At 42.4% G+C, this 26119-nt stretch overlaps 1 protein-coding gene across 1 annotated transcript in view; it reads left to right on the plus strand.

The window, feature by feature from the left end:
- Positions 1-26119, plus strand: part of CENPC (centromere protein C) — an 87938-nt gene that overhangs the window by 23329 nt on the left and 38490 nt on the right. Inside the window, exons 5-7 of the mRNA XM_083377155.1 lie at positions 5864-5934; positions 11683-11748; positions 20520-20624. Coding sequence (XP_083233281.1) covers positions 5864-5934; positions 11683-11748; positions 20520-20624 — 242 coding nt within the window. The remainder of the gene's footprint in view (positions 1-5863; positions 5935-11682; positions 11749-20519; positions 20625-26119) is intronic.

Raw genomic sequence — 26119 nt, forward strand, 5'->3', positions numbered from 1 at the left:
GGCATAGGGGATATACAGCTGAAACTCGAAAAATAAGAATATCGTGCAAAAATTCATTTATTTCAGTAATGCAACTTAAAAGGGGAAACTAATATATGAGATAGACTCATTACATGCAAAGCAAGATAGTTCAAGCTGTGATTTGTCATAATTGTGATGATTATGGCGTAAAAAGGTAAAGGTTCCCCCACACTTGCATGCTAGTCATTTCCGACTCTAGGGGCCGGTGCTCATCTCCGTTTCAAAGCCGAAGAGCCAGCGCTTGTCCAAGGACGTCTCCGTGGTCATGTGGCTGGCATCACTGGACACCAAAGGCGCACGGAACACTGTTACCTTCCCACTGTAGTGGTCCCTATTTTTCTACTTGCATTTTTACGTGCTTTCGAACTGCTAGGTTGGCAGAAGCTGGGACGAGTAACAGGCGCTCACTCTTGTTATGTGGCACTCGGGATTCGACCCGCCAAACTGCCGACCTTCTGATCGACAGGCTCAGCGTCCTAACCCACTGAGCCACCGCATGAAAACCCCAAATCCACAATCTCAGAAAATTAGAATATTACATGCAATCAATAAAACAAGGACCTCTGAAAAGTATAAGCAGGCATATGTACTCAGTACTTGGTTTGGGCCCCTTTTGCAGCAATTACTGCCTCAAAGCGGTGTGGCATGGAAGCTATCAACCTGTGGCACTGCTGAGGTGTTATGGAAGACCAGGATGCTTCAATAGCGGCCTTCAGCTCTTCTGCATTGTTCGGTCTCATGTGTCTCATCTTTCTCTTGGCAATGCCCCATAGATTCTCTATGGGGTTCAGGTCAGGCGAGTTTGCTGGCCAATCAAGCACAGTAATCCCATGGTCATTAAACCAGGTTTTGGTGCTTTTGGCAGTGTGGGCAGGTGCCAAATCCTGCTGGAAAATGAAGTCAGCATCCCCATAAAGCTCGTCTGCGGAAGGAAGCATGAAGTGCTCCAAAATCTCCTGGTAGACGGCTGCGTTGACCCTGGACTTAATAAAGCACAGTGGACCAACACCAGCAGATGACATGGCTCCCCAAATCAACACAGACTGTGGAAACTTCACACTGGACTTCAAGCATCTTGCAGTGTGTGTCTCTCCATTCTTCCTCCAGACTCCGGGTCCTTAGTTTCCAAATGAGATGCAAAAGTTTGTCTCATCAGAAAAGAGGACTTTGGACCAATGAGCAACAGACCAGGTCTGTTTTTCTTTAGCCCAGGTAAGACGTTTCTGACGTTGTTTGTTGTTCAGGAGCAGCTTGACAAGAGGAATATGACATTTGAAGCCCATGTCCAGGATCCGTGTGGTGGCTCTTGATGCACTGACTCCAGCCTCAGTCCACTCCTTGTGAAAGTCCTGAACACTTTTGAATGGCCTTTTCCTGACAATCCTCTCCAGGCTGCGGTCATCCCTGCTGCTTGTGCAGCTTTTTCTTCCACACTTTTCCCTTCCACATAACTTTCTATTAATGTGCTTTGATACAGCACTTTGGGAACATCCAACTTCTTTTGCAATTACCTTTTGAGGCTTTCCCTCCTTATGGAGGGTGTCAATGATGGTTTTCTGCACAACTGTCAGGTCAGCAGTCTTCCCCATGATTGTGATTCCTACTGAACCAGACTGAGAGACCATTTAAAGGCTCAGGAACCCTTTGCAGGTGTTATGGCTTAATTAGCGTGGGACACTTTGAGCCTAGAATATTGGACCTTTTCACAATATTCTAATTTTCTGAGATTGTGGATTTGGGGTTTTCATCAGCTGTACGCCATAATCATCACAATTATGACAAATCACGGCTTGAACTATCTTGCTTTGCATGTAATGAGTCTATCTCATATATTAGTTTCCCCTTTTAAGTTGCATTACTGAACTTTTGCATGATACTCTAATTTTTTGAGTTTCACCTGTAGGTTACTTTAACTGATAGCATTCAAGGCGTGGTAATCCATGCACAAATTGAAAGTGCCATCCTTCTTTTTCCTTAAGAGAACCAGGGCGGCCACTTTGGGTTTGGCAAGTTCAATGAATCCCCTTTCTAGATTTTTATTTATGAATTTTTCCATCTCCTCAATCTCTTTAGGGCTCATGGAGTACAGTCTGGGCTTCGGGAGTTTTACCCCGGATTTGATTTCTATAGCACAGTCAGTGAGGAGGGAGCTCATCTTCCCGTTCCTCTCTGAAGACTTCAGCAAGGCCCTGGTATTCCCTTGGTATTTCTGGTAACCCCTTCTCTTCTCCCACTGATGCTTTCTCCTCTCCTAGGGTTGGTGGTGGCCTTTGGGGTGTTAGGTTTGCATGATCCCCCTCCATGAAATTGAGCCCTGCCTTTCTCCAATTTACCCAGGGGTTCCATCTCTTTAGCCACTCCAACCCCAGGATCATTGAGCATTCCATGCCTGGGATCACTACAAATATTATGTCTTCTTCGTGGTCCCCCAGGAATAGATGCATTGGTAATGTGGCTAGGGTAGCTGGTACCCCTCCTGCTATGGACCCATCTAACTGGCTGAATGAGATCGGTTGTCTCAGCCTCCTCACCGGCATGCCCAAGTTCCCCACTAGCGTTGGGCTAATGAGGCAGGGGGAGCAGCCAGAGTCTATTAAGATTTTTACTTTGACAACTTTGGGCATGGAGGGAGCTAATATACTCACTGTCTTGAGGATAGGGGCAATGGGTCCACTTACCAGGGGTTCAGCTTCTGAGTTGTTGTCCGAGGTATCTGCCACTCATGCGGTATAGGGCGGAGTTCCCTGCCCATGCGTGGCAGACGGTGGGGACTCTACAGCTCTGTTGTCTTCATGGCAGGCTCTCTTGGCTTGGCTGGAGACTTCCCCGACTTCCTGGCAGGTGATTGGCCTGGGTTGCATGGAGGGACTTTCGAGCGGCACTCTAAGGCGCGATACCCCTCTCTCACGCATTTGAAACAGCCTGTTGATTTCTTGGCCATGGCCGGTGGTTTTGCTGGTTTGTGCGACAGCTCAGGAGGCAAGCGGCCCCATGGTCTTCTCGGTGGTGTCTCGTCAGTAGATCGATTTCTGCTTCCTCCGCTAGGACATACCATTCGTTGAGTCATCATGAGTCATAATTTAGCCCGAATAACAGAATAACAGAGTTGGAAGAGACCCTGGATTTCTTCTAGTCCAACCCCCTGCTCAAGCAGGAAATCCTATACCAGCAAGTCCCCAACCTTTTGGGCACCAGGGACCAGTTCCATGGAGAAAGGGTCTTCCACGAACCAGAGAGTGCATGGTCTTGTGTGCTGCCTGCATCCCAAGGATTGTGCTTTGCTTGTTTGTGCGGACCAGTTGCTGGCATGCTGAGGCCCAGTACCGGTCCACAGACTGGGGGTTAGGGACCCCTGCCCTATACCATTTCAGACAAATGTTTGTCTAATCTCTTCTTAAAAACCTCCAGTATTGAAGCATCCAATTGGAGGCAAGTCATTCAATTGATTAATTGTTCTAACTATCAGAAAATTTCTTCATAGTTTTAGGTTGCTTCTCTCCTTGATTAGTTTCCATCCATTGCTTCTTGTCCTGCCTTCTGGTGCTTTGGAGAATAGGTTGACACTCTCTTCTTTGTGACAGCCCCTGAGATATTGGAACACTGCTATCATGTCACCCCAGTCCTTTTTTTCATTATACTAGACATACCCAATTCCTGCAAGAGTTCTTTGTATGTTTTAGCCTCCAGTCCCCTAATCAACTTTGTTGCTGCCCCAAAGGTATTGAAACTTCCTGAAGCAGCCTAAAGCAGATAGAAAAAAATATTGTGTTGTAGCAGTAGGTCTCACAAGGAGCAGTAGTTGGAGGAATAATAGGAGGTATAGTAAAAATAGGAAAGAATGGAGTAATGAGCAGTGATACTAGCTTTGGAGTGCTTGTGTTCTGTCCCAGCCTACATGAATACTGCTCAACCACTTACTTGCAAGGAAAACACCTTTTCATTGAACAAGGCATGACTTTATAAGAAAAAACACCTTTTATTTTGACACAGCTTTTATGTAACAAACTCCAACCCATCCTTTAGCTGTTAAAACAAACAAGATCAGTCTCTGAGTTCTCAGCTGAAATGCTCAAGGTTCAAGTCACTCAAACACACAGAAATCTGACAAACCTGGTTAATGTCCAAGAATCCTGAGGCAAGAAATCCAACAACAGAAACAAGAAGCCATACCTTTGGCAATCAGCACCTCCCACACCTCTCCTCTTTATAATCCAGCCAGGATGTGGCTTTTTAGTGACTTACTTTGCCTATGGAGCCACCCCACTGCCTTCTGTTGTCTTGCTTGCCTCTCCTCTCTGTGTATTCGTGCATCCGGCCCCAGCTCTTCCTCCTTGTCACTTAGTTCAAGCCCCAAAACAGCTGTGTCTTTGCCTGAGTGTGAGTAGATGGGCTAGGCTCCATGTCTGACTCTAAGTCTTCTTGCTCCTCCGAGCCTTCTACAGACTCCAATGTGAACCCAGGCACTTCCTCTTCCTCATCTGATTCCTTGGATTTGGCTGCTGGATCTGCTAGCGGGGAAAAGCTTGTGTGTATGTTGACTATGTACCTGTGTTGTGTTGGTTCTCTTGGGTTTCGAAGCCCACTGACTTGGATATGCCTAAAAGAATCCATAATGGTCTTATTCTTTTTATTTATAATTCTTAATAAAATTATTTGGAAAAAAATGCATCTAGACTGTTGTTTTGATATGTAGGGGTATCATAGAATTCTTTCTAGAATGACTTGCTTACAGAATATTTTAGCTGTTAAGCATATCTAATAGGGCAGGTGCTCTGTAGCTAAATATTTGTTGGCTTTAATTCATATATAGGGTATGAGCCAGGATATTGAAGACCCAAGCTGACAAAATTGCCCTCATTTCTTCTAACTATAAAATATATGACCAATTGTGGATGATAATGAATTTAAGCTAAGTCCATATGCTACAAATCCAGTTGAGTAGTGACATCTAGTAAATTGATAATAACATCAGTTGCTTTTGCATGTAACCCCTTATATTTAATAATTATAAAAAATCTTACAAATTCAACTGTTATTTTTTTATTTTTTTTCCAGATCTTGTGCATCATGAAAATATGAATAACATCAGATAATTTTTTGAAATATTTCCAGTTTGGCCTGCCTTCCTTCCTTCCTTCCTTCCTTCCTTCCTTCCTTCCTTCCTTCCTTCCTTCCTTCCTTCCTTCCTTCCTTCCTGCCTTCCTGCCTTCCTGCCTTCCTGCCTACCTACCTACCTACCTGATATGTTTGATTGAAGAAGCTATTTTATTCTGACTGAATTAAAAATATTTGTCTGAGATACTATTATGTGTACAGTAAATATGTGCAGATCGTCTATGGAAAGTATTAGTTTCTGAATATTATGCCCAATGTCTGATTCATAGTAATACAAGCATATTCAATAAGGTAGGATGAAAAAATTGTGAATGTGCCACATAATAATACAGGTAAATTTTTCCTTTAATTAAACTGTTTCATGCTAGTTGTGGAATTTGTAGAGTTGAAATCCCACATCTTAGAGTTGCTAAGTTTGAAAAACACTGGTTTAGAATAATATGGAACATTCTGGAGTAATTTTGGGGGGAAACCATGAAATGATGTTAGAGAAATAGGTTTAGTATTGCACTGTCCTCTTAGGACATAAGTTTTCTGATGACATTTTTAGACTTTAGTTTTGTATTGTCCTTTTAAAAGAAAAACAGCTTGGGAAGATAAACATTTATCAGCTCCATAAATATAGAATATTATACTTGGAGATGTTATGTCCCCTGATTTATGGCTACATCAGATGGTATAATTTATTAATATGATTTAATCTGATCTAAACATTTTTTTATTCTAGTGGCCCACTTTGTAGTAATGAAGTGTTTAGAAGAGAATGGAATCCATTTAATACGGATGATTCTGATTCAGGTAACTTGTCAAAGTTAATATTTATGTTCTGCTTCTTTTTCTCTGTAGGTGTGGATACCACTGTGGTTCACCCAAATTGTTAAGACATTGTGTAGTTTCATATGGGGTGTGATCTATGCATTATAGCTTACTATTATATTGTGGGAAGTCAGCCCCCCCCGAGAAAGAAATATTTTTGGGAATATTAAAAGGTAGAATATTATATTTTCCCAAAGGATCTTAAAGGCAGAAAACCTTCCCCCCAAGTCTCTCTGCCCCAAACAAAAACCAGGTCTGCAGAAATGCAGATGTGATAGTCTTGTCAGAAAGATTGGAGTCAGGAAGCTGGGATCAGAAACAAAGATCCCTAAAATCAACAATACCTCACACCAAAAAATCCCACAGCCCAGGGAAGCAGGATATGACCTTTGGGACATAATAGGTTTAACCCACCACCATCAGTATACCAGAAAGGCAAACTCAGGTCAAAGTTCATGCTACAGGAACAATTCCAAACAAAAGCCCATGAAGGTATAAAAACCCACTCCCTACTACAGTTTTTCCAGAGCCATCTTTCTGTCTGGCTCTCCTCTTCAATAAACTGCAACCTTCTCTCTGAAGCAGTCTCCATTTTGATTATTCCCAGCTTGGACTGGACCCTGATGAAGATTTTTCTTTCAACAAGATGTAGACCAAGTACAGTTGCAAGAAAAAGTATGTGAACCCTTTGGGATTACGTGGAGTTTTGCATGAATTGGCCATAAAATGCGCTCTAAACGTCATGTAAGTCACAATAATAGAAAAACACAGTCTGCTTAAAATAATACTACACAAACATTAGCTGTTGTCATGTTTTAATTGAACATAAGATGGAAACATTCACAGTGCAGGATGGAAAAAGTATGTGAACCTTTGGACTTAATAACTGGTTGACCCTCCTTTGACAGCAATAACCTCAACCAAACGTTTCCTGTTGTTGCAGATCAGACCTGTACAACGATCTGGAGTAATTTTGGACCACTCCTCTTCACAAAACTGTTTCAGTGTAGCAATATTCTTGGGATGTCTGGTGTGAATCACTCTCTTAAGGTCATGCCACAGTATTTCAATCGAAGGCGTATTCTGTTCTGTTGAAGTCATTGTTTTGTTGAATTACTTGTATGCTTTGGGTCATTGTCCTGTTGCATCACCCATCCTCTGCGGAGCTTCAGTTGGCGGACAGATGGTCGTATGTTTTCCTGCAAAATGTCCTGATAAACTCTGGAATTCATTTTCCCATCAATGACAACAATTCGTCCAGGCCCTGAGGCAGCAAAGCAGCCCCAAACCATGATGCTCCCTCCACCATGTTTTACAGTGGGGATGAGGTTTTGAAGTTGGTGTGCTGTGCCTTTTTTTCTCCACACATAGTGTTGTGTGTTTTTCCCAAACAACTCAATTTTGGTTTCATCTGTCCACAGTATATTTTGCCAGTAGTGCTGTGGAACATCCAGGTGCTCTTTTGCAAACTTCAAACGTGCTGCAATATTTTTTTGGACAGCAATGGCTTCCTCCGTGGTATCCTCCCATGTACTCCATTCTTGTTTAATGTTTTCCTTATTGTAGATGTGTCAACAAAAATGTTAGAATGTGCCAGAGATTTCTGTAGGTCTTTAGCTGACACTCTAGGATTGTTCTTTACCTCATTAAGCATTATGCGCTGTGCTTTTGCAGTCATTTTTACAGGATGACCACGCCTAGGGAGAGTAGCAACAGTGCTAAACTTTCTCCATTTGTAGACAGTCTGTCACCGTGGACACATGAACATCAAGGCTTTTGGAGATACTTTTGTAACCCTTTCCAGCTTCATGCAAGTCAACAATTCTTGATCGTAGGTCTTCTGAGAGCTTTTTTCTGCAAGGCATGGTTCACATCAGACAGTGCTTCTTGAGACCAGTAAACCCAAAACAGGTGTGTGTTTTTAAAGGGAAGGACGGCTGTCAGCAACACATCCAATATCATCACACTGGTTGGAGTCAAGGTTGGCTCACTCCTGGCTCCAATTAGCTCTTGGAGAAGTCATTAGGCTAGGGGTTCACATACTTTTTCCACCCTGCACTGTGAATGTTTCCATCTTATGTTCAATTAAAACATGACAACAGCTAATGTTTGTGTAGTATTATTTTAAGCAGACTGTGTTTTTCTATTGTTGTGACTTACATGACGTTTAGAGCGCATTTTATGGCCAATTCATGCAAAACTCCACGTAATCCCAAAGGGTTCACATACTTTTTCTTGCAACTGTAAATATGGTCTATTCCTTGTCTATGGAGATTTTCACTCATAGGCATAGGTGCCTTTTCAAGAGGCAACCAGACTTTCTTGTTTTTCTTTGAAGACGTTTTTCTTCTCGTCCAAGAAGCTTCTTCACTGGATGGTGGGGAATCAAAGGATTTATATTCCTTGCAGAAAACTGATCATTTGCATTCTTTTAGAGCAGGGGTAGGCAACCTCGGCTCTTTCATGACTCATGGACTTCAACTCCCAGAATTCCTGAGTCAGCTATGCTGACTCAGGAATTCTGGGAGTTGAAGTCCATGAGTCGTAAAAGAGTCGAGGTTGCCTACCCCTGTTTTAGAGAGTTGTTGAGGCCACTTAGTTTATCTGTGTCCTCAAGGTCACCTGAGTGGTGCAAATGGGTCTGGAGTCTTATTGGAACTGCTGAAAGGACTGTATTGTGGACTGGAGATAAATTGTGTTGTATCCCTCCCCGTCAGTTGAGAGAGAGCTGTTCAGTTTTGACATAGATGGCCTCTTTGACCCTTCTTTCAAACCAGCTCTGTCCAAAATGTGGACTTGGCTGTCTTCAAAAGAATGGCCTTTGTCTTTTAAATGTAGATGGACTGCTGAATCTATGAAGTGGTTGTTTTGTTTCCCCAATTTACAGATCTGCACATGTCTTATTTCATTGCTCAGTTTGTGTGTGTGTGTTTTATCCTTGGGGTGGACAAGTTTCTGCCTTATGTATTCTTGGGTTTAAAGTGTGCATGTATGTTGTGTTTGTTGAAGATCTCCTGAGCTTTTTAGATATTCCTGCAATGGCATTCTATTCCTGCAATGGAATGACAACATTGTTTCATTTATTTTCTTCTATTATGAAGGAGCTCCTGGTGGGATTTTTTTGGGATTTGATGAAGGCCTAGTTGGGATAGTCACATGTTCTGAGGGGTTCCTTGAGTGTTTTAATTCTTTTTCTTTATGTTTGCTGGTAGGCAGGCCTGCAGCTTGGTGGTGTAGAGTTCTGATAACTCCCATTTTGTGCTCTAGTGGGTTGTGAGAATGAAAATGTAAACATTGTTCTCTGTATGTGGGTTTTCTGTAAACTTTAATGTTAAGGCTTCTGTCTTCCTTAATGTGTATTGCAGAGTCCATGAAGCCTAGACTATTTTCCTTAACATCTTTCCATGTGAATTTGATGTATCTGTTCAGAGTTGATATGACTTGGATGACAGAATATCCATAGAAACTTTCAGGCAAATGGTGTTTCTTGCAGATCTTCCAGTGAACCATTATTACTACTTTGTTATGTCATTTTTTGTAGTCAGTGCAATCTTCTTGCAGCCGCAAACTAAGAAGTCCACTGTTTCTTAAGCTCCTTTGCGGGAATGGCTTTTGCAATCAATTCTGGCTTTATTGTATATGCGTTCATAATATATAGAAATATGTGAAATTACAGCTGCCAGTTCTTTAGCCTGTATTGGTTTTCAAGTTCTACCCAAGAACCTAGGATTTCAAAATAGTATATGTGTATATGCAGATGGCCTTTTGAACTGAAATTTTGTAAGTCACTTGATGTATTTTCTAAATGCTTTTTTGGGGTATGATATCAATTGTTCCAATAATCACTGAGATCACCACAGTTGGTTTATGCTGTAGTTTTTCAATTTCCAGATCTTGACAGTTCATTATCTCCAGTTCTTTGTCTTCTATTCTACTGTACCTTGCTATTGCGAAGTTAGTTTTCCATTTTTTCCTCTTTTCAACTACCGTTAAAATTTGGTGTGTTAGGAGCTAGTTTGTGTCCACAAATCCCATATTTCATCTTGCTTATTTTGAGTACCTTTTCAATTTTGTGTTCCCACTGATTTTTTATTATTGACACATAATAATTTTTATAAAAATTATAAAAAATCCCAGTGAGTCATTTTGATGACTGTGTTATGTTATTATTTATAATCAATTTGTTATCTAACGTATATGGGCCAGATATTGGTGGCTTTAATTAGGTTTTCACAATTCAATTTTGTCTTAGCCACTTTTCTCACTTCTTAGATGTATTCTCTACTAAACACATTTTTAACTTGTTCATGCTTAATGTTATCCAATTAGGATTGCTCCTAATGATTTGGCCATTCAGTATTTCAGTTCTTCACACTTCATGATTTTACCCTGATTTATTGCTATTGTAGCACATATAATATAGTTAATGTATATAAATAACAAACTTCTTTTGTTTTTAAAATATTTTTTATTATCTCTTGTGGTCCATATTACTAGCTGTGCAGGGCCAACACACTTGCTCTAGGCCAAAATCCATTGCTATATCCATCGCTAAAAATTCTTATAATATTGTCGATGACTGGATATCAATTACTGAATTTCTATAAAGCGTTAGATCATCCATATAAAGCAAACAAGAAATTTTATTAACAATTTTTGAGGCTTGGTAGCCAAAAATTTGTTTTCTTCAAATTCACTGAATAGGATCATAGCAATGACAAATAAGGGTAATAATGAATCTTTCTTAATGTTGTTCTTAATATTGTCAATCTCATATTTTTATTTCCAACCAACCATTCTCTTTTAGATTTCAGTATTTTTTAAATATTTTTATTGAGGCTGATTGTTTCCAAATGTTTGATGATTATGTGATTATGCGGTAATGAATCAAACATCTTTTTATAATCCATACAGTATGGTTTATTAACTGCAATTCTCAAACCATTTTATCAATCAGGATTTGATCTTTTGTATCTCTCCTTTTTCTTTCATTTTCTTTCTGTTCTACTGGGAAGATGCGATTTTCTTCTAAGTAATCTTGGAAGTTGTCTGCTCTTATGCCTGAGAGTAATTTAAATATTGTGGGAAAGATGTTATTGGCCTATAGTTTCCTAGTATTTTCCCTTTCACTAGGTGTTTTTGAATCAAATATATTTTGCCAACTATTAACCAGCTTTATCAATACTTTATTGCTTAAGCTATAAATGGAGGTTAAGGTATTTGAGCTAAATCCAAGCATCTGATCATTTCCAAAAGATGTCCAAATCTTAATCGGTTTCATTCAATTTTTAATCATCTCTGTTATTTTTGCAATTGATTTTTACTAAATTCATCTTAAACTTTTATCCATCTGGCATTTTTAATACAAGTAATCCTCAACTAACAACTATTTGTTTAGTGACAGTATAAAGTTAACAATGGCACTAAAAACAATGACTTACAAGTGTTTTTTACATTCCACCAGGCTTCCAAATTATTTTATCCACTCATAACAATTAAAGTTACTGTTTTGTCCAAGGGGGGGGGGTTAATAAAAAAGTAAAGTGCAAGACAATTACCCAAATTCTCAGGGTAATTTGAAACATTATATTTCAAATTTTGAATGGGACACTGAACAGTTTTTCCAAGCTCAGACTAATTTACACTTAAGTACATCCATAGTAATATTGCATCTGGCACTCTTCTAATTTTTTCCTCTTTATATTTTTTTATATTCTTTATTATTTTCAGATAAATCTGCAGATTTGGAAGAGAATCTACATCGCTCTGTATCAAATTCATTAAAGCATAAACTAAGTAAGTTTTAATATTGTAGCTCAGGGTTGAAATGAAAGATACTTAGTGCTCTCTGAGCTTGATTGTTTTCTTGCAGACATTTCATTACCCAAACTAAGTAACATCATCAGTGGTAGTAAGGAGCGGGGTAATAACCTATTCTCCCACAAGAGAAGCTGTGTAAGAATTCTATTTAGACAAGCACACACTGCAGTAAGTCTGAACAGCAGTAAAAGGAAACAGATCATCTATACAACATCTTCCAATAAAATGGATTTCCAGGCAATTTCATTAAAAAGTGCCTGACCGCTTAACCCAATATAGCACAACCAACATGAGCCATAAAAAGGATAACAAAATGCATCGAAAACATCTCAGAAACCACCAAAAGACTATTATAACCACATGGAATTGGTGTAACATGCAAACCATAGTCCTCCAAAACATCCTAAGTAAACCAAAAGACCCAAAAGCCACAGAAGAAAAAATGAGAATCATCTACAGCATACAATGTAAAGAGTGCAACAGGCAGAAGACTAACAGAATGCATCCATGAATGTCAGCTAAAAGTCAAAATGTGATAAAAACATGATAAAATTTCTTTAATTTTACAACATAGAAAATCATAGTTTTAACTAAAAAACTGATCATCTTAGACCAACTCAAGTCCAAAAAAGCTAGAGAATTCCTGAAAACTTGGCATGCTGATAAATTGACCATCAATAGACACATAGACATAAGTAACATCTACATACTTTGCAAAAGAGAGAATTAAGAAGCCAAAAAGTGAACAAAAAGAAAAAAATATCTTCCCATCAGCAATCAGCACTCAGATGAACACAGATTAACAAGATTAACAGACCAACAATCAAGAAGTAAACAATACCCCAATCAAAGAACTGCCAAACAAGCTAACAGTAAACAGCCCAACCAAAGAATCTCCAAGACACTTCCACCAATACTGTCTGAACAAGTCTCTAGAATATAATTTGAGAACAAACCCCACTCTTTAGTAACCCAGCTGGTCCATTGGCATTGGAAAGAAAGATGATTGGGAAGGGAGGACTAAAGGAATAATTCTCATCTGAGGCAGCCGACAATGTGAATGGCAAGAGGATCTGGAAGAGCTCAGATATGAAGAGGAAAAAAGTGGCAAAGTCGATCACACTGACTTCCTCATGAGGCAAAACATACGCACCATGATGGAAGTATTTCAAAGCCTCAAGGCACGTGAGACTCTAGCCACAACGATATCTGGGGATGCTCGTCAAGCCCGAGAGGAGGAGGATGGTGGGAGAGCCTCACCATTAGATACCATAGCAGGAATCTCAGCAACCCCTGCTGGGGCAGTGGCAGCTGCAGGGGCAAATCAGAGGAGTCCTATCAGAGCCACCGCACTGAAGGGTGCTGGAACTGAAGCTCACAAAAAAGGAAAGCCCCACCGCTGGGTGTGAGATTTGATGGGAAAGCCCAGCAACTGGGATTTTCCTGGCTCACGTCCTAACCTATATGCAGGAGTATGGGCCAGAAATCATTACCAAAGGTGCCAAAGTGAGGAGTGTCATGTTGGCATTGGATGGGACAGTCACTTGCTGGATGGTGACCCTCCATAACACTAACCCTCCTGAACTGAGGAACTTTGACCGTTTTATGATTGTGCTCTGCCACCAGTTCGAGGAACCTCTTGCTGATCTAGAAGCCAGAGATTGCATTAAAACTATGAGGGAAGGGCGCAGAGCTGTAGTGGAGTACACCAAAAAGTTCCACAATCTGGCATGCTTACTTGACTGGTCAAAAGACATCCTTGTCAGCTGTTTTAAAGATGGGCTGAATGATGATCTTTACAATGCTTGTGTGGCCCGAGGAGCCCCTGCAACCCAACACAACCAGTGTGTGTTTGCTGAGGAAGTAGAGATCGATCAAACCCTGTATAAGTACCGAGCAGTGAAATCCTGCATTCGGAAGTAATGAGGTTCATAGTGGCACCTGGAATGGAAAGGCCCCTCCCTAATCCTAGGGTTGGCTGGCTGAAAAAGTGGAACCCTTATGTGAACTTGAGGAATGGACTACTAAAGTTTCAAATAAACTCCTCCTCCCAAATCCAACAGAAGCATAGTAAGGCGATTACCCCAAAACATGAATTAGGGGCTGTCATGCAGGGAAGCGATCTCCCTGTTATCACTAAAGAATATCTAGACCTCCAAGAAGTATTTAGCAAAAGGGGCTCGGATGAACTCTTCATAGACCGATGGACTGTGCTATAGAACAGGGCTTTTCAACCTTTTCACAGATTGTATCACTTTTAGGACATGACAATATTTGAGTACCACCAGTGCTTAGCAAGGTGTCAAAAACTTAATGACTTAAAAAAGGGGGGGGGATTTTGGCTTTTACTGATTAGATTCATTTGTTGTTATAGAAATGGTTAGTTTATAATATGGAAAAGTGAAAAGCTGAGGTTCAATGTTAATGTTTCCTTCTACTGCAAGAGAGGAAGTCTGTTCTTTTTCCCTTCTTCCCCTCACTTTTTCCCCCTTCCCCCCACTGTATCCTACTATTTGCTTTTGTATTTTTGTATTTTATTCTATAATAAAATGTTAGAAACTGTAGAAAAAAGTTAAAAAGTACCGGTTTTAATTTCTTCGGTGGCTGTTCCTTTGCTGAATCACTTTCCCTTAACATTGACAAATGTATGATGAATTTATCCATGTTTATTAATATGCACCACTACCAGCTAGCTCAGGGGTCTTCAAACTTGGCACTTTTAAGACTTGTGGACTTCAGCTCCCAGAATTCCTCAGCCAATATGGCTGGTTGAGGAATTCTGGTAGTTGAAGTCCACAGGTCTTAAAGTTGCTAAGTTTGTAGATCCCTGAGCTAGCTGGTTGGTCCTTCTCCCTCCCTCCCTTTCCTCTTCTTCCTCCCTGCCTTCTGAGCTCTACTTACACAGTGTAGTAGGAATGCACTCCCCCCCCCCTCAGTCCCTTCCCTGTACCCTTAAAGACACAGCAATCAAGCGCAAAGCAAGAAAGGCTCACAAAAGCCTACCCAGAAACACTGAGTACGTTTTTTTTTCTTTCTTTAAGCTGCCCCAGCTGTGTCGGTTTAAACAATGTAGCAAACTGGCTCAGCAGTTGCAAAAAGTGATAACCTTAAATTAAGCCTGTTTAACTACAAAGAAAACTTGCTAAAAGTCATAGACAGACTCAAGATAAGGAAGTAAAACTAATTACGTTTGTTTAAAGGGATTAAACATACGAAGCCAACACTTTGGACTCATTGCTAGCCTTTGTGAAACAGACTAAAATATTCCACTAACCAAAGCACACAAACTGAGCCTCTGAATTACAAGATGCTGTAAAAACTGTAAAAAAATCCTTATGGTAATCTATTCAAGTTGCCAGTTGACCAAGAACCCACTGGCTTCCGAAATAAACTCACCTCCTTTACGACATGCTCATCTGCCTGCTTTTTATTTCATTAGTGCTGATTGCATTCTCCTGGCTGGAGAAAACAAACCAGGGGATGTTTTCTTCCAGCAACAGCTGCTTCTTCTTCCCTGTCTCTTTTTCCTTTCTGCCTGCTGAGCTCTCCTTCCACAGCTTCTTCTCTATCCTCTTCTCTTTCCCTGTTGTCTTTTTCCCCCTTTCCTGCCAAAACCAGCTCCCTTTATAGCCTCTTCTTCCCCCCCCCCCTTTTCTTCAGTTCACCTCCAGCTCTGCGCTGCTTGTGGAAGTGCCAATCATCTGGAGCCCTGCTGGTGCTCCTGGGGCTTCTGCTCCAGCTGCCTCTCCCTGGGACGCTTCAGCTCATTCCCCTCCCCTGCTACACTTCTCTAGGATGGTTGAATACCATGTGCCAAAGTACCACAGGTGGTATGCATACCACTGGTTGAAAAGTCCTGCTATAGAGATCTGGCCAAGCCTGGTGCCAAATTGCCAAAACCAGAACTGTCATCAATGAGCCCTAGAGAGCTGGAAGAACTCCAGTTGCTCATTGATAAAAATCTGGCCTAAGGCTTCATTCAGCCAGTGCGACCCAGGGTGATGGCAACATTCCTATTCTGGGAAAAGAAAGATGGGACCATTTGTCTATGTATGGACTATAGAGGGTTAAACATTGTGTATGTTTACTTCCTACCTCTGATGAAAGACATGCTAGTCCACCTTGCCAAGATCAAGATCTTTACTAAACTGGACTTTCAGGAGTTGGATTACTGCATGAGGATCAGAGAGGGGATGAATGGAAAACTGCTTTTTATTGCTTGCTGGGCTGTTTCTAATTTAAAATGCTCCCTTTCGGACTACAGAGGACCCCAGTTGTGTTTATGCAATTGATTAATGAAGCCCTGCATCTATACAAGGGGGTGCTTGTGTATTTGGGTGACATTTTAATCTACAATGAAACCAAAGCAGAACATGTGAAGCTCATGAAAACAGTCCTCCAAAAACTACAAGATGCCAAGGTGTATGCCAAACTCTCTAAATGCAAGTGCCATTGAAGTAAGATAGACTATGTAGGCTACCATTTCTCGCATGAAGGGATTGAAATGGACCTGGAAAAAGTCAGGCATGCTGGATTCGGTACTACCCCACACTAGGAAGCAGCTACAAAGCTTCCTAGGATTTGCAAACTTGCAAACTTTTACTGACAATTCATTCCTTCATTTGCCCAAATAGCTCTCCCCATTACGAATTTACTTAAAAGGAGGGGACAAATCTAAACCTAATCAACTGCTTAAATGGTTGATGGAATGCCAAGCTGCTTTTGAGAAAAGATAATCAAACAATGAATCAGCAAACACTTAGAGGCAAACAAAATCATTACTAAAAGCCAACATGGGTTTGTCAAAAACAGATCATGCCAGACAAATCTTATTGCATTTTTTGACCAAGTGACAAAATTAGTGGATCAGAGGAATGCTGTGGATATAATTTACTTGGACTTCAGTAAGGCATTTGATAAAGTAGATCACAACCTACTACTTGATAAGATAGAAAAATATGGGTTAGACAGCATCACCACCAGATGGATTCGTAGCTGGCTGACTGGCCATACTCAGTTCATGGTCCTCAATGGAGCCGCATCTACATGGAGGGAAGTGTGTAGTGGGCTGCCTCAGGACTCTGTTCTGGGCCCAGTGCTCTTCAACATCTTCATCAACGATTTGGACAAGGGGATAGATGGGGAACTTATCAAATTTACAGATGACACCAAGCTGGCAGTAATAGCCAATACTCCAGAACACAGGCTTAAGATACAGGAGGATCTGGACAGACTTGAACACTGGGCGCTATCTAACAAAATGAAATTCAATAGTGAAAAAGTAAGGTTCTACTTTTAGGCAAGAAAAAACAAATGTACCGGTATAGTATAGGGTGTACCTTGCTCAATAGTAGTAACTGTGAGAGGGATCTCAGAGTCCTAGTGGACAATCACTTAAATATAAGTCAGCAGTGTGCTGCAGCTGCCGAAAAAGCCAACACAGTGCTGGGCTGCATTAACAGAGGGATAGAATCAAGATCACGTGAAGTATTAATACCATTTTACAATGCCTTGGTAAGGCCACACTTGGAATACTGCAAGTATTTAATTTAATGAAGAGAAGGACGAGGGGGGACATGATAGCAGTATTCCAATATCTCAGGGGCTGCCACAAAGAGGGAGTCAAGCTATTTTCCAAAGGTCCTGAAGGCAGGACAAGAAGCAACGGATGGAAATTAATCAAGGAGAGAAGCAACCTAGAACTAAGGAGAAATTTCCTGACAGTTAGAACAATTAATCAGTGGAACAACCTGCCTCCAGAAGTGGTGAATGCTCCAACACTGGAAGTTTTTAAGAAGAGACTGGACAGCCATTTTTCTGAAATGGTATAGGGTTTCCTGCCTAAGCAGGGGGTTGGACTACATGACCTCCAAGGTCGCTTCCAACTTTATTATTTATTATTAGCTTAAGTGCTTGTTTGTGGCTGAGCCAGTGTTAAAGCCTTGACCAGGTGTAACCATTTGTTATACAAGCTAATGCAAGTGATATGGCTGTGGGAGCAGTACTACTAAGGAAAATGAAAATGGACAACTACAGTTTTGCGCTTACGCTTTGAGATGGGCACTTCTGACCTGGAGACACTTCTTAGAGCTGAATAAAATACCTTTTGAAGTATGGACTGATCACAAGAATTTAGAGGCACTAGAAACTCTTCACAAGCTTTCTCCTAAACAAGCATGATGGACACAGTGTCTTAACCGCTTTGACTTCATTCTGCGCTATCTTCCTGAGGGGAAGAATTTTTTGGCAGACACACTGTCAACGGATGCCACAATACAGTTCCTCCAGAGCAGAAATAATTAAACCAGTGGTCCTCCCCCATCAGTTGGCCACTCAAGTGACCACCCAAGCCCAAGGGAGAGAAAAAGGTCCAGTACCCAAAGATGTGACTTCTACCCTAAAAGTCACCCTGAAGGATGATAAGTGGTTTTAAATTCACAGCAATGTTTGTTCAATCCGAGACGGAGTAGCCTGGGTGGGGGCAAAACTTCATGCTCCAGAGAGTCAGAAACTCATGGTTTTGAGGAGCTGCCATGAGTTAAAAATGGTGGGATATTTTGGGTTTGTGAAAAAACTGCACTTAGTCAAGAGACAGTTTTGGGGGTCATCCCTCAAGAAAGACATTGAGGGCTATGTTGTGCAGTTCGGCAAAGAGGCGATAAGGGAAAGCTCCAGGACTCCTTCAAACAGTAGCTGAGCCATCAGCACCTTGGAGAGAGATTTCTATGGATTTTGTTATACAACTCCCTGAAAATGCAGGAAATACAGTAATTTGGGTTGTGACTGATTTATTCTCCAAACATGTGCATTTTATCCCTTGCCAAAAGATCTCTTCCTCTCGAGGTCTTACAAAACCATATTTATCGACTACATGGAGCACCTCAACACATTATTTCAGATAGGGGGAGCAGTTCACCTCCAAGCTCTGGTGAGCCTTCTGGGAGATATTGCGGACTAATCAAGGACTTAGTTCTAGTCATCACCCCCAAATGAATGGGGTATGTGAACAAACCAACTCAATATTGGAACAATACCTTAGATGCTTTATTAATTGTAAACAAAATAACTGGAATGACCTTGCCATTTACAGAAGTGGCATACAATTATTGTGTATTCAGCAGTACTGGTTTCACCCCTTTCCGAGTGGCTACTGGTCAAGATTTCAAGTCTATGCCTGAGCTCCCTGTTGATGACCCTGGGGTGCTGTCTTTGAAGGAATGGGTCTCCCAACTTCAGAACAACTGCCCATCGTACAAAAAGCACTTGCAGAGGCTCACAATGCTTATAAAACACAATCTGATAAAAAAAGAACCGAACCAAAATCTTTTAAAGTGTTTACCTATCTACTCATCTGCACTCACTTCAGTCCTCTAAGAAATTGGGACCTAAGTTTGTGTGGCCTTTCCTCATTAAGCGCCTTTTACCATGGAACTAGACTTGCCAAAGTCACTTTGCCGAGTTCATCTGATTTTTCATTGCACTTTATAAAACCTGAAGTTTCCTCACCCCTTAGACCAATTCCTTCCCGTCTTTGAATAATGATAGAGGGTGAACAACATTTTGAAGTGAAGGCGATTTTGGACTCTCGCAAACATAGGGGAATCTCCACTATTTAGTGGCATGGAAAGAATTTCCTACCAGTCAGAAGGAGTAGGTTGATTATAGACCTGTTAAAGCCCCTAGATTAGTGAAATGTTTTCATAATCAATATCCTGATATACCTAAGTGATCTAATTTTCTTTTTTCTACCCTGTTTTCTGCAGGTTTAATCCCTCTCTTTTGAAGTGGCACCATATCATGTTGGCTTCTTAGGTGCCCTACTATTCTGATGAAGGGGGGAGGAGGATGCTTTGGGGCCACATTCTTTGCACACTTTCACTTTTGCAGTAACTGCATGGAAATTAGAGAGGGGGATCATTTTTGAAGAAGATGTAGACTTCTTCCCAATCAGTTCCACTTCACCCTGAGGATGACCCATTATATAGTTTGTACCTCAGCACTCTCAAAACAACCTTGCGGCATTGTATTGGCTGCCGATGGACTGGTCAAGGGGTTGGGTTTCAAAGTGGGAAGAATAGCTTGGTGCCTTGTGCCGGAATGTTAGATTTTATTTGACTTTATTGCATCTACTGTTTCTCAGTAGAAATTCTTTTGATTAACCACATGATGTTAAGTTGTGCTTTCCTGACTGGGACAGCTGTGTTAGGTCCTTACATGTATATTTTGAGAAGTGGCAAAAATTGCCAAATTGAGACTCCTGAGGTATTTCATCAGTTTTAGCATCTGATGAAATAAGCTATAACGCATAAGAGCTTACGGCTTTTTATAAAATTTCTTAGTCTGAAAATATATCTGTATTTTTTGCCCTTTAATATTAAAACATGCTTGAGGACTTGCAAAATATTTGCTAAATTCCAAATACATCAGACAAATATAAAATTACTACTATATCACAACGTGTTGAATCTTAAATTTAGCTACAAGGGTGATGGAATGATTGAGCTATTAAGACAGATTAAACAGGTTGCAATGGAAACTTGTATATATAGTGTGAAGGAAAGAAACATTGAAAAAAATATTGATGTAAACCTTACAATTAAAAACAACATGGAATTATGAACCATGTTGCATAAGAATGACTTAACAAAATTTTGTGTATATGTGTGTGTACATATATGTGTGTGTATGTATGCATGTATGAATGATTTACCTGAAATGCATATTTTTATATATTTCCTTTCTATTAGTATTGCCGACAAACACACCCAATGTTCGTCGGTCCAAAAGAACACGTATTAAACCATTGCAATATTGGCGAGGAGAACGTATTGATTATAAGATAAGTCCTTCAGGTATGTAATTCAAGGGGTTTGAATGGGGAAACTGTTATTATTTTTGATGAAACACTAATATTTTTAGAAATGCAAACTGAAAAATCTAAAAGATGGCTTTATACTTACTTTGAACCTAAGTATTCTGTTTCAGCCAAATGCATACTGCATAGAGGTTCAAGTTATCTAAATTGTTGCTATATACATTTTTCTGAAACTCATATATCTCTAAATCTCTACAATGCAAAGATCCAACATTGCTTTCATGCTGGAGCTACATGGTAAATATATGTATTTATATAGATATACTAGATAATCAAGCTGAGAGAGAATGGGCCAGGTCAAACAGCTGTTTTTTCATACCTAAAATGGGACTAGAACTCATAGTCTTCTGGTTTCTATGCCTTAACCACTACACCAACCTGGTAAAATTTGGATTAGAAGGACTTGGATTATATTTTGTATTTTTAATACAAAAATTTTAAAAAATTAGAACCCATAATTGTCTGAATAACAATGAAATCCCATGAGACCGTTTGCTTAAAGCACAAAGATTTCTACTCCAGATTCCATTCCAATTAAGAAATGGATTCATTTTCTTTTTCAATCACATTATTCAGGAATGTTGTAATAGGAAGTCTATGTACACCTACAATGATGGGGAAAAAATATTTGATCCCCTGCCGATTTTGTACATTTGGCCACTGACAAAGAAATGATCAGTCTATAATTTTAATGGTAGGTTTATTTTAACAGTGAGAGAAGAATAACAGCAAAAAAAAATTCAGGAAAAGGCATTTCAAAAAAGTTATAAATTGATTTGCATTTTAATGAGTGAAAGAAGTATTTGACCCCCTTCACAAAACATATCTTAGTATTTGGTGGCAAAATACTTGTTGGCAATCACAGAAGTCAAGACGTATCTTGTAGTTGGCACTAGGTTTGCACACATATCAGGTAGGATATTGTCCCACTCTTTTTTTTTTTACAAATTTTATTGATTTCCTTTCACAATTGTTGTTTCAAAATTTTCAAGGTTATGTGTCTTATCTATTTCTCTGGGCTATCAGCCAGGCCCCTGAAGAATAACCGATTAAAATAACAAATTTGACCACACAGTGTCGCCTCTACCTTTTAAAGTTTCCCTTTGAGTCCCAAGGTTTTTGACCCTCCTGCGCATGTCCAAGATGGCTTTCCACTGGCTTTGAGCTTTTTAGTACGGTACAGTTTTCGGCTCTGCTGGGTGGCCATGGGGCTTTCTGCTATCATTTTGGCCCTCTTCGGTTGGCTGAATTTCTGGTGGAGCATTGGCACCCTCCCCCGTCTGGCTACAGCTTAGAATGACAAAGGACGGAGGAGGAGAAGCCGACCATTTAACACTTCGGTGAGAGGACGATGGCGGGGCCTCCTGACTGCTTCCTTGTTGTGCTGAGCGGAGCTGGACCGAGTGAATTTGAGCCGGAATTTGGGCTCTGCTCTTGCTTGTTTGCTCTATTGTGAGCCCCAGGTTATGGCTGGGGGGAAGGGGGCTTCGATGTCGTGTTCCCCCCCTCTGCCACTCGGCGAGATTGGCTCTGTGAGCGCAGTGGACCTGGTGGTGCTGTGGTGGCTGTGGGGTCTGCCACTGCTGCTGTTCCTTCTTGCCACCGCGGAGGTCGCAGCTGTCCCTGTCGTGCTTGAACCTGTTGGCTTGGGTCCGTCGGCATTGTCATCGGGCTGCCCCCCCCTTCTGGACTTGTCATCTTTATTTCATTATGACTTTTGCTGACGCCGCCATTGATTACTTCATTATCATCATGATTGTGGCTTTGGGACCCGCCACTGGCTGACTGAACTTTTCATCGATTCCATCTACTGCCACCCTCCATTGCCCGATGTCACCGTTACTGTTTCACTTTATATGCCAGCGTATACCTCTGGAGAACTTTACTCACTGCGAGATTCCCCCCTCTCGCAGGAGCGTCCATCTATTTTAAAGAAGATCTTTCTTGATGACGGGTTATGGGACCCTGAAAGATGGCATGCTGCAAAGAGGAGTTTGAGGGGGTTTTATTGAGATTTTTAAACAAAATTTTAAGGGGATCCAGGAGGGGGGAGGCCCAAAGGATCCGGAATGAACTTGGGGGAGTTCAATCTGGACAGCAGTCCAGACCATCAGAGGGTTGCGGGGGGAGTAGGGGCTTGGGGGGGGACTCAGCTCCGAGTGAAGAGGGTCTTCCCTTCCCAACGGTGATTGGGAGGGGCAGAGAGTGTGGGAGCAGAGGGCTTTATCGTAACTGGGGAACAGGCCACCACTGTCTTCAAGCGGTTGCCTGTTCCCGCCCTCGTGGCTCTTCTTGCTCCCCCAGGGGCATAGGATTGCAGGACCATGGGCTCAGGTTGGTTTATTTCAATGCTAGGTCCGTGATGAACAAAGCTTCCCTCATACATGATCTCATTGAGGAGAACACAGACCTGGCCTGCATCACGGAGACCTGGTTGGGCCAAGAGGGGGGTGTCCCCCTCTCGGAGCTATGCCCACCGGACTTCCGGGTGCTTCACCAGCCACGGGCCCAGGGCAGTGGGGGGTTGGCGGTTATTAGGGAGAGTCTTTGTCCATGAGTGGCCACTGTCCCTCAGATAGGCGGGTGTGAGTCTCTCCTTTTGAAGTTGGGTCCTAGAGTTCAGTTGGGCCTATTGATTACGTACCTGTCTCCCAGCTGCGTGTCATCGGCCCTGCCCAAGCTCCTCGACATCTTGCCCGGGTTGGCGATTGAGTTCCCCAGGCTTATAGTTCTGGGGGATTTCAATCTGCCTTCCATGGGTGAGGTGTCTGAGTTGGCTCGGGAGTTCATGGCCTCCATGACAGCCATGAACCTGAATCAAATAATTCAGGACCTGACCCATAATGGAGGGCACACACTCAACCTGGTTTTTATCTCTGGGCAGTAGATTAATGATCTGGGTAGGGGGGATTTAACTATCCATCCCCTGTCATGGTCCAGTCATTTCCTTCTCTGGCTAGACTTTCAGTACGCCACACCCCGCCGCTGGGAGGCGGAACCAACCAGGTGGTTCCGCCCCAGGCGCCTGATGGACCCTGAGAGGTTCAAGATGGAGCTTGGGACATTTCCTGCTTCCCTTGCTCACGACTCTGCCGAGGCCCTAGTGGTAGCCTGGGAGAGGGCTGCTGCTGGGGCCTTGGATTGAGTTGTGCCTTTGTGGCCTCTGAACCAGCGCAGATCCTGGGTGGCCCCCTGGTTTACTGAGGGACTCTGAGAGATAAAGCGCCAGAAAAGACGCCTAGAGAGCTGTTGGTGGTCCAGCAGATCCGAATTTGATTGAACACAGCTAAGAACTTGTCTTAGATCTTACCTAGTGGCAATGGAAGTGGCAAAGCGTGTTTAGTTTTCCGCTCTCATTGCATCCGCAGATAATCACCCTGCCACCCTGTTTAGAGTGACCCGCTCACTGCTTAACCAGTGACCGAGGGATGACCCCTTGCAGGGTAGGGCTGAGGAATTTGATCAGTATCTTCAGGACAAAATCGCTCAGATCCAGACTGGTTTGGACTCCGACTGGGCGGAATCTGACGGAGTGGAGAGGGCAGGTCTTGGTTATACCATTTTGGGTGAGTTTGACCCTGTGATTTTGGATGATGTGGACAGGATTATCCGTAGGCTGAGCGCTGCAACTTGTTTATTGGACCCATGTCCCTCCTGGCTGGTTTCGGCCGCCGGGGCGGTGACGGGGCTGGCTCCAGGCAGTTGTCAATGCTTCATTGACAGAGGGTGTCTTCCCCTCCGCCTTAAAAGAGGTGGTGGTAAGGCCCCTCCTCAAGAAGCCTGCTCTGGACCCGGCCTCGTTGAATAACTATCGTCCTGTCTCCAACCTTTGCTTTGTAGCGAAGGTTGTCGGGAGTGTTGTGGTGCGTCAGCTTCTGCAATTCCTGGATGAAGCGGACTATCTGGACCTATACCAGTCCAGTTTCATACCCGGTTACAGCACGGAAACGGCATTGGTTGCACTGGTAGATGATCTCTGGCAGGCCCGGGACAGGGGTTGCTCCTCTGTCCTGGTCCTACTTGACCTCTCAGCAGGTTTTGATACCATCGACCATGGTATCCTGCTGCGATGGCTCGAGGGGTTGGGAGTGGGAGGCACTGTTTTACGGTGGTTCTCCTCCTACCTCTGGGGCCGTTCGCAGTTTGTGGTGGCAGGGGGGCAGAGATCTACCCCGAGGCCCCTTGTGGGGTACCTCGGGTCGGTTCTCTCCCCCCTCCTGTTCAACATCTATATGAAGCCGCTGGGTGAGATCATCCGTGGCTTTGGGGTGAGGTATCACCAATATGCTGATGATACCCAGTTGTTTATCTCCACCCCGAGCCAACCCAGTGATTCCTTTGACGTGATGTCCCGGTGCCTGGAGGCGGTGCGAGTCTGAATGGGAAGGAACGCTCAGGCTGAACCCCTCCAAGACCGAGTGGCTGTGGAAATCGGCATCTCATACTGTTCAACAGGTTCCATCTCTTCTTATGGGGGGAGCTATTGCCCCCCTTAGAAAGGGCCCACAACTTGGGTGTCCTCCTGGATTCACGGCTTAATTTGGAAGATCATCTAACTGCCGTGACCAGGGGGGCTTTTGCACAGGTTCGCCTGGTACGCCAGTTGCGCCCCTTTTTGAACCGAGATGCCCTGTGCACGGTCACCCATGCCCTTGTCACTGCTCGCCTGGATTACTGCAATGCTCTCTACATGGGGCTGCCCTTGAAGTGCGCCCGGATGCTTCAACTGGTGCAAAATGCGGTCACACGGGTGCTTATGGGAGTATATAGATACTCCCATGTTACACCACTCCTGCGCGAGCTGCATTGGCTTCTGGTTGTCCTCTGGGTGCAATTCAAGGTGCTTATAATCACCTTTAAAGCCCTACATGGCTTAGGCCCGGGGTACTTGCGAGACCACCTGCCAATGTCAACCTCCCATCGCCTGGTTCGCTCCCACAGAGTTGGCCTCCTCAGGGTGCCGTTGGCCAGGCGTTGCCGGCTGGCAACCCCCAGGGGGAGAGCCTTCTCTGGGCGCACCAACCCTCTGGAACGAACTGCCGCCAGAGCTGCAGATGGCCCCTGACCTTCAGTCCTTCCGCCGTGACCTAAAGACCTGGTTATTCCAACAAGCGGGCCTGGACTGATCATGGTTTTTAAATTTGATTTTTTTATTGGTTTAAATTGTTCTTATTTCTTACATTGTTTAATCCTCTTTTAATTTTTGTATTTATATCTTTTAACTTTTTATTGTTGTGAGCCGCCCTGAGTCCTCAGGGAGAAGGGCGGCATATAAATTTAATAAACCTTTAGACCTTTAAAGTTATTTTAATCTTTTCAGTTTTTCTTCTTTTTTATGAGGAAAAACTCAGATTTTCAACAGAAGTAGATAATGAAAAATAAAAAGTAAAAAGTCTTTCAGTCCACAAGCTTTAAGAAATAAAATTTCAATTGGGATTCAGTTACTTTTTCAACTTTTTAAACTCTCCTGGG

The sequence above is a fragment of the Vipera ursinii genome (assembly GCF_947247035.1).
Source record: "Vipera ursinii genome assembly, chromosome: Z".
Classification (NCBI taxonomy): domain Eukaryota; kingdom Metazoa; phylum Chordata; class Lepidosauria; order Squamata; family Viperidae; genus Vipera; species Vipera ursinii.